The following is an 11,551-nucleotide window of genomic DNA, read 5'->3' on the forward strand; positions in this document are numbered from 1 at the left end:
TAGGTCCTATTGGTGGGTAAAGTCATTTTCTGCTACCTTTATACCTCTTAGTGTGTCTGAGAGATGACGGGGCAGGTGAGCGCCCAGGAGTAGCCAGGAACAGGTGATTGAGTAGTGGGCAGACCGCTGGGGGAGGAAGCTGGGTGATTGGTAGTGGGAAGACCACTGGGGGAGGAAGCTGGGCGATTGGTAGTGGGCAGACCACTGGGGGAGAAAGCTGGGTGATTGGTAGTCGGAAGACCACTGGGGGAGGAAGCTAAAGATCTAAGCTTCCATATCAGCTTCATCTTACATTAGCCTTCTAGCACTAAAAACATTGTGAAAGGAAAAGGTTTTGTTTGTTTTGAAAGCTTATGAACTATTTTATTTTATTTATTTTTTAATTGACTTCATTGGGGTACAGGTTCAGGTGTGACAGTGAAAGCTCTGTTGAGATATAAGTCACATACCAGAAAATTTATCCTTTTAATGTGTGCAATGAGTGGTATTTAGTATAGTCACAGAGTTGTGTAACTATCACTCCTCTCCAGTCTTACGACATTTTTGGTACCCCCTAAAGAAACTTTGTGCCCATGAGCAGTCATTCTCCATTCTTCCTCCCTTAGCCCCAATAAGCACTAATTTATCTTCTGTCTCAATGAATTTCCCTATTCTGGACATTTCATATGAACGAAATCATATGAGCTGTGTTTGACATTTTTAACTTAGCATAATGTTGTCAGCGCTTATCCATGTTGCCATATTATGTATTAATACTTCATTCATTTTTTCCTTAATTCATTTCTTTTGGTAAAATGCACATAAACTTGCTATCTTAACTATTTTAAGTGTACATTTCAATAATATTTAGTACATTAATATTGTGCAACCATCCATCACCACCACCCATCTACAGAAACTCTTTTTATCTTGCAAAACTGAAACGCTATACCAGTGGTTCTCAAACTGTTTGAAGTCAAAGCACATTTAAAATCCTACAAATAATTGTAGGCACACTATATACAAATTTCTGAGAAATATGTTATAATAATTAAGTCAAATATTAAAGAAAAAAATATAAAGTCCAAACATGCTTTTATGGTAATTAAACGAAATAAATACGACAATATTAAATTTATTCTGACATTAAAAAACATTTTTATGTTACATTTTTTGAGTTATACTTTTTAGAATTTATAAAAAAGGGGGGTTAAAAATAAAAAAATGACAAACGTTATCTTTTTATGTATATAGATACATTCATAGTAAGATTTAGTAAATTCAGCAGGTTCCAGCGCAAATGTGTTAAGTTTTCTCATTCTTGTGTTTATCAGAAACATGAACCTGATGTGTTCTAGCAATTTCTTCAATATTTGGGCATATATTTAAAAGGCAAACTCTCATTTCCTCATCAATACATTGAAGAATTCCTCTCTTTTTAGTCTTACTTGTGTTGAGGGTAGAAAATCTTAATTCACATAAATAGGATGTTGAAAATTGTAGTAAAATGTTCAAAGCTTTTTTAGATATTGACACATAATCTTCTTTTATAGAAATCCAAAAGGCTTCAAGAGACAGCTTCTTATGTTTAATCACCAATCCACGATCAGTGGATATAGCTGCCAGTTCTTCTTCTGTTACTGTTAAACCAAAATCACTTGAAGCTTCCATGAATGGGTTTCTAATCCAATCGTATTGTTCAGTATTAAGTGATGGAAAATGCTATAAATTAAATTCTGCCCGTCAACCTTCAAGTCCTATTTTATTTATACTTAACTTTTACTCACTTCCAGAATCAGATTCTTCAATATCACACTTCTTTTTGAGAAATCTATTAATTTTATTTGGGTATATTTATCTAAAAATAATATAATGATGGTGCTAATAATAAATATAATAATGATATGTTAATAAAAAGAATGGTATTTCCATAATGAAATGGTATAACAGAGTAACTATATTTATTTTTATATCTGGGAACATGCCGCAAACCAGTGCAGCTAGTAATTCCAGGTCCCAAGTGGGAACAGTGAGGAATTAAGAAAATACGTGGAATTAAGAAAATATGGGGTCAGGGGGGCTCTGTAATTGCTGTTGACAAGAACAAAGTGTGCCCAAAAACCACATCTTGCTTTATATATAGGGCAGAGTGGGTCATTAGCAAATCAATGAGATCTTTGATCATGTTTCCAAGGCAACCCAAGAATTTTACCAAGTGCAGAAAACCCCCACCATACATGTCATCTTAACTTTACACCAAACAAAGGATAGAAGAAACTTGCCTCCAGTCTTTCCAGGGAACATGGGGGGTAGTGTAAACAATTCAGCACCACAGCTTAACAGCCTTTGGCAACCTAATCAAGCAAGTGAGGTGGGGGGTTGGGCAGACTGTCAGCTTACAGCCAAGTCCCCACACCTCTGTCCCCCAAAAATCTAAACTCCAAACCCCTGTTGGTTTTATGGTCCCCAACAGGCACATATTTCTCTGGAATACCATAGGGCGCGCCTGGAAATCTTCTAGGGTGCACCAGCGCACCCTGGCACACACTTTAAGAACCACTGCGCTATACCATTAAACAAGAACTCCATTGTCTCTTGTAAGTAGCATATGGTTGGATTATTTTTTTTTAAGTTATGATTTATTAGAGTACAGGTTCCAAAACACGTTTTTAGAAAAATATAAAGTGCCCAAATACTGAGTTACACAGGTGACAGAGGCCTCCTGGAGCCAAGTGAAGCATTCACGAAGAAATATTTAAAAGCAGTCTAAGTACATATTTAAACCAGGTCAGTAAAGGGAAAATCATCTTTCTTGGCTTTGACATTACTCTATGAAAAAAGGACATCAAACCAGACAGCCCACAATCAGGGTTCTCAGCACACTCTGCCGTTTCTTAGTAATGTACCTCATCAGTATTGACCCCCACTTCCTCATTTTCCCCTTTAAAGCAGAGTAGTGTAAAACCCCCATGTCAGGCAGGCTGGGTGCTGTGAGTGATCACAATTTCAAAGGCAAACCCAATATTGTTGGACTTGAGCTTTGACGAGGAACGTGGACACTGGGCGACAACCAATTCAGGCTGGAAGCAGCGGGCCGGCTCCCTCTCCACTTCTCTCTAATGACAGCTTAACTCGCTACTAAGTGTCTTAGAGTGGAGTCCCTAAAGCTCGGTCATCCCAGGGTTTCTAAAGAATCAACGGGAGGCAGGCATCAGATGTGGTGTGAAAATACTGCATGCAGATGAACACAAGCAGAGGGGAGGGCCTGGGTCCCCGCCCCCTAAAGCCTCGTTCACTAGATCAACTTGGGTTCTTTCAAACTCACAGAGCAAAGTAATGAGGCCCTGGCCCCAGACGTGGGTTACCTGGACAGGTGAACTGCAAGACGACCCTGCTAGAGACCCAGCAGGCTGGGGGGGGGGTGTCCCAGAGCTGCACACGGGGGTATGGGGCGGCCTTCACTGCTCGGTCACATGGGAAGGAAGCCGGTGGGTCCGAGTCAGAGGGGGGACCTGCCCCGCGGGATCTGGAGCTTTCACAGCCACAGCGACCCGAGAAAGCAGACCACACTCCTCGTCCTTCCCACCCGCCTTAGCATTCTTCCAGTGCAAGGCCTTCTGTTTCTCTCTGCCCCGCCACGTTCAGAAAGGACTTGACGGTCGTCTCAGGAATGATGGGGAGGGGGCGTGGGAGACCTCCTTTCTTTTCTTTTTTTCATTTTTAAGGTTCATTACTTCTGGTTATAAACGTGAAATCTCAATTTTAGGTCTTTGGAGACCCTAAAGTATAATTTCAAAAAGCAAACATTTTAACATCAGATTGTACTTCCTACTATAAAGAGAACTCATCACTGATTTAAGCTCTATTTGCGATAGTATAGTTTTAAAATGAAAAAAAAAGTTCTTTAAAGGGGTAATAGTAAACATGGAAAAATCCACCGCCAAGGCCATTACTATGCACTTTCTCAAAGAATCTCATGTAATAAAGTGAAAACTAATGAGTCATAGAGATAGGAGCATAAATCTAGGAGAAAAACTCATTCTCCTACTTCAAATACAGAAAAAGAAGCCCAAAAATCTGTTTCACATATTAGAAAAAATAAATGCAAATGATTCTGATTACCATTAGTTTGTTCATCTCTAAGATGCGGCAGGAACCACTTAGTGTCAACTCTGAGTAAGCAACTAAATAAATTCAGGCTCTAAAGGCCCACAGCTCTGACTCGGGACTGCACACGCCCCGGAAAGATCAGAAAGAAACTATTGCAAACTTATAACCCCACCTTCCCAGCAAAGGAAATGTTCAGAGACAAAAGTAAAACAGACAGAATGAAGAGTGAACAAAAAAAAAGAAAAAAGATGAGAAGAGTGTTGACGGTGAAACCTCATGAAGACAGAATGTCATAAACTGTCACCACAGGACGAGCAGACGAGCCGTGCCACGGGACACAGTGCCCTCAGAGACTGCACTAGTGTCGGCGGAGAGCGACAGCGTCTCTGCAGCTGGAGGAGAGCGCAGGCTGCCGAAGCTCACAGGCGGCACCCAGCACCCCGGGCTGAGTGGCTTCCCGCTGGGACGAGTCCGGAGGGATCTGTGGAGGCTTCTGGAATCCTGTTCTCTGGCAGCGAAGGTACAATGTCCTCGCCTGGACGCTTCTCCGGGCCCTCTCTCTTTGCACTATACGTGTTCTGCACCGTCTGGTACACAGACCCCAGATCCTCCGGGCAGCGGAGCTCGAGCTCCGCGATCAGGATGTAGCGCGTGCCCGTGAACTCGGAGAAACAGCGTCCGACATCGGGGTGCGAGATTTCTTGAGGCTCCACATTATACTCCAAGTTTTCTGTTGATAAAGAGGCACATTCTCGTTAAGATGGACTTGCCTGAGGCATCTTTTATCCAGAGAACCTCCTAGCAGCCGTGTTCAGTAGCACGTCTGAGGTGGAGTGAGAGGTTAGATGGGGCTATGGAATGTGGAGGGGTCCCCAAACTTTTTACACAGGGGGCCAGTTCACTGTCCCTCAGACCATTGGAGGGCCGGACTATAAAAAAAACTATGAACAAATTCCTATGCACACTGCACATATCTTATTTTAAAGTAAAAAAAACAAAACGGGAACAAATACAATATTTAAAATAAAGAACAAGTAAATTTAAATCAACAAACTGACCAGTATTTCAATGGGAACTATGCTCCTCTCACCGACCACCAATGAAAGAGGTGCCCCTTCTGGAAGTGCGGTGGAGGCCGGATAAATGGCCTCAGGGGGCCGCATGTGGCCCGCGGGCTGTAGTTTGGGGACCCCTGGTGTAGGGGCTAACAGGAAAGAGGCAGCAGGTGGCAACCGGGGACAGAGGGGTGGTGGCACAGGGCCCCCAGCAGCTCCGCACCAACAGGAGTACTTTCCTGTTCTCCAGCGATGCTCCAGCGGTCCCCCGGGGACTGGCAAACCAGAGCGTCACCACGGTCCTCCGACCTTGGGCTGCGTATCTGCAAGAACCATCCTCCACCAGAACGTTATAGAAAGGCTGGTGGTGGCCATGAGGCAGGCTGTGGACATTCACGTCACACAGTTACAGCCATACCTCTTGTGCTTCATAATGAGCCCAATGGAGTAGCGAACATCCCTGTGCTTCTCGGCGGAGCGGAGTTTCACCTCCACGCCCACGTCCTCCTTTTTGCGCTCACTGTGCTCCAGAGTGTGCTGCGCCGAATAACCCACGGCCCCGTGCTGCCCGGGGTCCAGGATCTGGATGTGCTGGAGGATGTCGAGCACCTTCTCTGGCCAGATTCCCAGGTGGAAGTGGAGCCTGGCTTGGAGGAGGAGGAGCCGCACCTGGTCCGGGTACATCGCCAAATACAGGCCCAGTGAGTCTCGCGGAAGCTGATAGGACTGGTCCGTGCCTTCCCGCTCTCCCAGGCTTCAAAGGTTTCCCACCATCCGCTGGAGCATCTTCTTGACATTGACCACGCCGTACAGCGCCGCTGCCACGTGCTGGCCATCAAGTGTTCACACTCCTTCACCGTCAGCTGCCTGCCCTTCCCACAGGCATTAATGTAGATGTAGTCAAAGATGTCCAGCGTGGCCCCTTCTGCGCCTTGGCACCGCCTTAGTAAGAAGTGACTTGGGAAGTTGACAGGTTCCAGGGGGACCCCCAACTGCCGGGCAGTTGTCATGTAGAGCAGAGACATGCTGATTGGGGTCCCTGTTCTGCGGATCAAAACCTGATGCATATATAAGTTTAGGGCATTATAGGAATCCATTCGGTTCTCCTTGAACTTCAGCTGGTCGTAGAGGACATAGTTCATGGCATCCAGCACCTGGCTCTGGGGTTCTATCTCCATTATCATGGAGGATTCGCCTGCCTTGAAGGACGAGCTGGGGTGGCGGCTGTTGACGCCCCGGAGGGTCTTGCGCACAAGCTCTGCGATGCTGCCAATCTGGGCCTGGATATCCCTGAGGCTGATTTCTGAGAGAGGGTTGCAGTACTGGTCAACGAACACGGCACCTTCCAGGTACGATTCGTAGTCATCTGGATGCTGGAGGAAAGTCGAGATTATTTAAAATTTTCTGTTGCCGTAGGTAGTAAAGGATCTTTTTGGCGTAGTATTTCCAGGTCAAAGCTTTCCTTCCTTCCATATTCAGGATACACACCAGTTCATCCTCAAAAAATATCTCTGGTCCCTCAAGATTTTCAATGTCACTAAAACCATTACAAGGGACGTGCTCAGAAAAGAACCTCTGAGAAAAGGAGGCGACAATCTTCCGGGCTTCTGACCCAGCTTTTTGCCGAACTTTATACTCCTCCAACCAATTGACGTAGTCGGTGGGGCTGTAGTGTTTCATAAGGGAAGGCCACTAGGTTCCAGGTTTATGAGAGGAGGACATAACCCAGGCACAGCCAGAGGGAAGAGACGCACAGGGCACAGAGCTTCCACGCCTCCCCAGGGGCTCCGCTCTCCCAGGCCCTCCACGTGTTCACCAACCGGAAGCTCTCAGAACTGCTTCTTTTAGGTTTCTATGGAGGACTCGTTACCAAACCATGATTGATTAAGTCATCGGTTGGATCATTTTTAAAAAAATCTATTTTGCCAATCTCTGTCTTTTGGCTGGAGAATTTTAATCTTTTTATATTTAAAGGAATTACTGATATGAAGAGATTTCTGTGATTTTACTATTTGTTTTCAGTATGCTTTATAGCTTTTTGTCCCTCATTTCCTTATCACTGTCTTCTTTTGTGTTTAGTTGATCTTTTCTGTAGTGAGATGTTTAAATTCCTTTCTCATTTCCTTTTGTGTATATTCTTATTTGTGTGTGTGTGTGTGTGTGTGTGTGTGTGTGTGTGTGTGTGTGTCTACCATGGGGTTACATTTGACACCCTAAATTTAATCCTCTAATTTGAATTTATAGCAGCTCAAGTTCACTAACATACAAATTCTGCTCTTAACAAGTTTGTCACCACCCCTTTCAGTTGTTGAGGTCACAAAGTTGCATCTTTATGGATTGTGCATCCAGAAACATAATTGTGTTTGTTTCTTAATTCATGTAGAAAACAAAAAGTGGAGTTACATACTATTGTTACAATAATACCAGCTTTTATAATTGCCCATGGGTTTATCTTTATTGAGATCTTTATTTCTTCATACAGCTTCAGTTACTGTCTAGTGTCCTTTTGTTTCAACCTGCTGGACTCTCTTCAGCCTTTCCTTTAGGATACTTAAATCTAATGGTAATGTCTTCAGCCTTTGTTTATCTGGGGATATATTAATTTTCTCCTTTTTTTGAAGGCAGCTTGGTTGACAGGTTTTGTTTGTTGTTCAGCACTTGGAGTTTTTAGCCCACTGCTTTTTGGCTTCCAAAGTTTCTGATGAGAAATCTGCTGGTGATCTTATTGAGGATCCCTTTTATCTGATGAGTATTGATTCTTTTTTGCTGCTTTAGAAATTATTTGTCTTTTTTTTTTTTCTATATTTTTCTGAAGCCGGAAACGGGGAGAGACAGTCAGACAGACTCCCGCATGCGCCCGACCGGGATCCACCCGGCAGGCCCACCAGGGGGCGATGCTCTGCCCCTCCGGGGCGTCGCTTTGTTGTGACCAGAGCCACTCTAGCGCCTGGGGCAGAGGCCAAGGAGCCATCCCCAGCGCTCAGGCCATCTTTGCTCCAATGGAGCCTTGGCTGCGGGAGGGGAAGAGAGAGACAGAGAGGAAGGAGAGGGGGAGGGGTGGAGAAGCAGATGGGTGCTTCTCCTGTGTGCCCTGGCCGGGAATCGAACCCAGGACCTCTGCACGCCAAGCCGACGCTCTACCACTGAGCCAACCAGCCAGGGCAAAATTATTTGTCTTTTGACAGTCTGTTATAGTGTATCTCATGTGGGACTTCTTGAATTTTTTCTACTTGGAGTTCATTGAATTTCTTGGATATTGATATTCATGTCTTTCGTTAAATTTGGGAAGTTGTCCATTATTTCTTCAAATATTCTCTCTGTCTTTTTTTCCTTCCTCTATCTCTGTCTCTCTCTCCCTTATCTTCTGGGACTTCCACAATATGTATGTTGTTGTGCTTGTTGATGTTTCTTAACCTCTGTTCACTTTTCTTCATTTTTTTTCTGATCCTCAGATTTTATAATTCTCATTGTCTTATCTTTAACTTTGTTGATTATTCACCTACTCAAATCCCTCTAGTGAATTGAATTTTTTATTTCAGTTATACTCTTTAGCTCTAAAATTTCTTTTTGCATTTTCTACATTTTTATTGATATTTCCATTTTGTTCATATATTGTTTTCTTGATTTTCCCCACATTTTCCTTTAGTTTTTTGAGTATCTCTAAGATAGCTATTTAAAAGTCTTTGTGTAGCAGAGCCACCATCAAGTTTTTTCTCAGAGATCATTTCTGTTGGTTTATTTTGGTCCTTTGAATGGTCCATACTTTCTTGTTTCTTTGTATACCTTGTGATTTTTTGTTGTTGTTAAAAACTGAATATTTAAATATAGTATTTAAATATAATAATGTGGTAACTCTGGAAATCAGATTCTCCCCCTTTCTCAGGGCTTGCTGGTTTTTGTTTGTTTGTTTGTTTTTAAATTGTTGTTGGCTATCTTAGTGTGAAGTATAAGCCTGAGATACAAACTTAAGATTGTCTCAGGTCTTTTTTGAGTCTACAATTTTTCTTGGACATGTATAGTGACTTCCTAATTTCTTCCAATATATACAGTTGCTTTTGAATGTCCCACTCTTTAATATTTGACTCCCAAAGAGGAAACAAGAGAAAACTGAAGGAAGGGAGGGCACTGGCCCTTTAAATTTCCCAGCAAGTCACTTCAGCCGGAGGGAGGAGGGTCTTGCAACAGTGAGGGAAAGTGTAGCAGCAATGGTCACCACCTCTTTGGTGCACCTCTGTGATCAGAAGCAGCAATTAGTGATTAGAGCATAGATCTGTGGTATTTTGAAGACAAAGTCCTTTTGCTCACACCGAATCCTATAAGCAGTGGGCTATCTGCTCCAGTAACATATACATAGCTGCCTGCTACTAGACTGAGATATGGCACATGGGTAGATTCAACTGTGCAAAGAGCTGAAACTGACTGAAATGAATTACAATTTACCATCAAAATGATTCTAGTCTTCCTCTGGATGTTGCAAGCCTTCAGTAGACACCTGAGTTCCAAAATAGTTATGTCAGGCATATTGTGCCAGTATAATTGTTGTCTAGGTGAGGAGGTAGATTTCCAGTGCTTCCTACTCTACCATCTTCCAGGAATGCTCCTTCATTCCTTTTCACTGCTGAATAACATTCTGTGGTACTTTTTATGGGGATAATAATGCTGGTAAGTGGCGGAGTTGTAAGCCTACAGGAAGAGAATATTTATAGAAGCACTCTGAAATATTGTCAAACAGCATTTCTATGTAAGGCATTAGAATAACAATGATGATGATTGCTTGTGGCAACTGATGTCTGAGAGGGCAGGGGTTAGGGTGGTGGCCGATGATACAGAGAAGAGGCCGTAGACACGCAAGTGGCTCACCGCAACTTGCTCAAGGAACCCAAGGAGTTACAAAATTTCAGCATATTTTTGCATCACAAGTGTGGTCCTGTCAGAAATGATGGAGTGGCATCTCTTCATGTCTCTGTGAAGCTAAATGCTGCAGACAGAGAAATGAGAAGCAGGCAGGAAGAGACTATTTGCCTTTACCTTTCTGATTAAACTGGGTTTTCAACTTATAAACCAGTTGGATGCAAAATTCTTATTAAAGGACAAGATTGCTTCCTTTTATATTAGAGCAGCAGATCAACAGCCTGGTTTCTTCTGGTTGATTATTAAAAACCTCTGTTCAAATGAAGTAGAAAAAATGGCTTTGCCCCATCTCTCAGAAGGTTCAGGCAGTGATAAGAAATAAGCAGACAAAGCACTGTATTGAAATACACTTGACTGTAAGAAATAAAACATTCATCTGTAGAGGCATAAAGAAATGGAATTTCCTATTTGTTACATGAAGTCAGGAGGCAGGCAGTTGCCTGTCTCAAGCTAATGATCTCAGGGCCAACTTCTTTGCCATTTTCCTGCCCAGAATATAGCTGCTGTGGTGGTAACTACTGCATCCATGTTTAGGACAGAAAGAAGGAGGACAGATGGAAACATTCTCCTTGTGGAGTCTTACTTTTTATTTAGGAAAAGAGCCTAAGTATGAGTCTACTATGTTTCTTTGACCAGAATTGGGTCACAAGTCTACTCTTTGGCCAACCCCTGAAGAAGGGCAAGGTGATAACTATGGCTGATTTAGACCTAATTCAGCTCATTTCCTGTGGCTGAGATAGGGACCTAACCTTCCTGACACCCAACTCTCTCTGCCAACAACCTGAATACAGGTCGGAGTTTTGTCACTAGGGCAGAGAGAAAAGCTATAGCTTATACAAGGCTCAGTATCTGGCTCATGTGACAATGGATCCAAAAGTGGCTGCATATCCAGACTGGGGACAGCGGGACTCCCGGAAACTTGGTTCAACAAGATCTGCAGGACTTTGCCACCTTTAGCTGGAAGGGTGTCCCTGGGTAATCTTTTGCTCTAATGTACTCATTGCAGAGTCCTAGTGGTTCTTTTTTTTTCTTTTCGTCAACTAGAGATAAAGAATTCTTCAGCCAGAACACACCCTACTGCCTTGGGTGGTCTCCTGCCTCTTTCTTCATTATCTCTCCCTGCTGCCAGAGCCTCATAAGGACCAAAGAACAAAAGTGGCTAACATCTATCAGGCTCCTATCGTGTGCCAGGCATGTGCTGAGTACTTTATATTCTTTATCACCTTTAATCCTCCTAAAAGCCTTTGAAGTAGGTACTATTAATAACATCCTTATTTTACAGTAGAGAAACCATGTTGAGCTTCCTAGACGAGGGCTGCAGAAACTGTGGACTGCTCCAGTTCCCTGGTTAGGAGCTAGCAGTCCATCAGTTTGCTCTTCCATTTCCAATAAGCTCAATTTCTGTGTCTGTCACTTTGATAGCATTTCTCATAGTGTCCTGAAAAAGGCTACTATGTAAGTATAAACTGACCAGAGTCACAAACTAGATAAGTGAG

The 11,551-nt window shown here is 43.2% G+C and overlaps 1 protein-coding gene across 1 annotated transcript; it reads right to left on the minus strand.

Annotated features, from left to right (window-relative positions):
• Positions 1–4,478: 4,478 nt before the first annotated feature.
• LOC136383976 (F-box only protein 21-like) lies at positions 4,479–6,831 on the minus strand. Its single transcript, XM_066353983.1, is given in 5 exon segments — positions 4,479–4,819; positions 5,454–5,543; positions 5,546–5,980; positions 5,983–6,530; positions 6,532–6,831. Coding segments are annotated over 5 exon segments (1,677 nt in total). The 5' UTR covers positions 6,825–6,831; the 3' UTR covers positions 4,479–4,508.
• Positions 6,832–11,551: the final 4,720 nt, after the last annotated feature.

Source organism: Saccopteryx leptura, chromosome 12 (assembly GCF_036850995.1).
Source record: "Saccopteryx leptura isolate mSacLep1 chromosome 12, mSacLep1_pri_phased_curated, whole genome shotgun sequence".
NCBI lineage: Eukaryota > Metazoa > Chordata > Mammalia > Chiroptera > Emballonuridae > Saccopteryx > Saccopteryx leptura.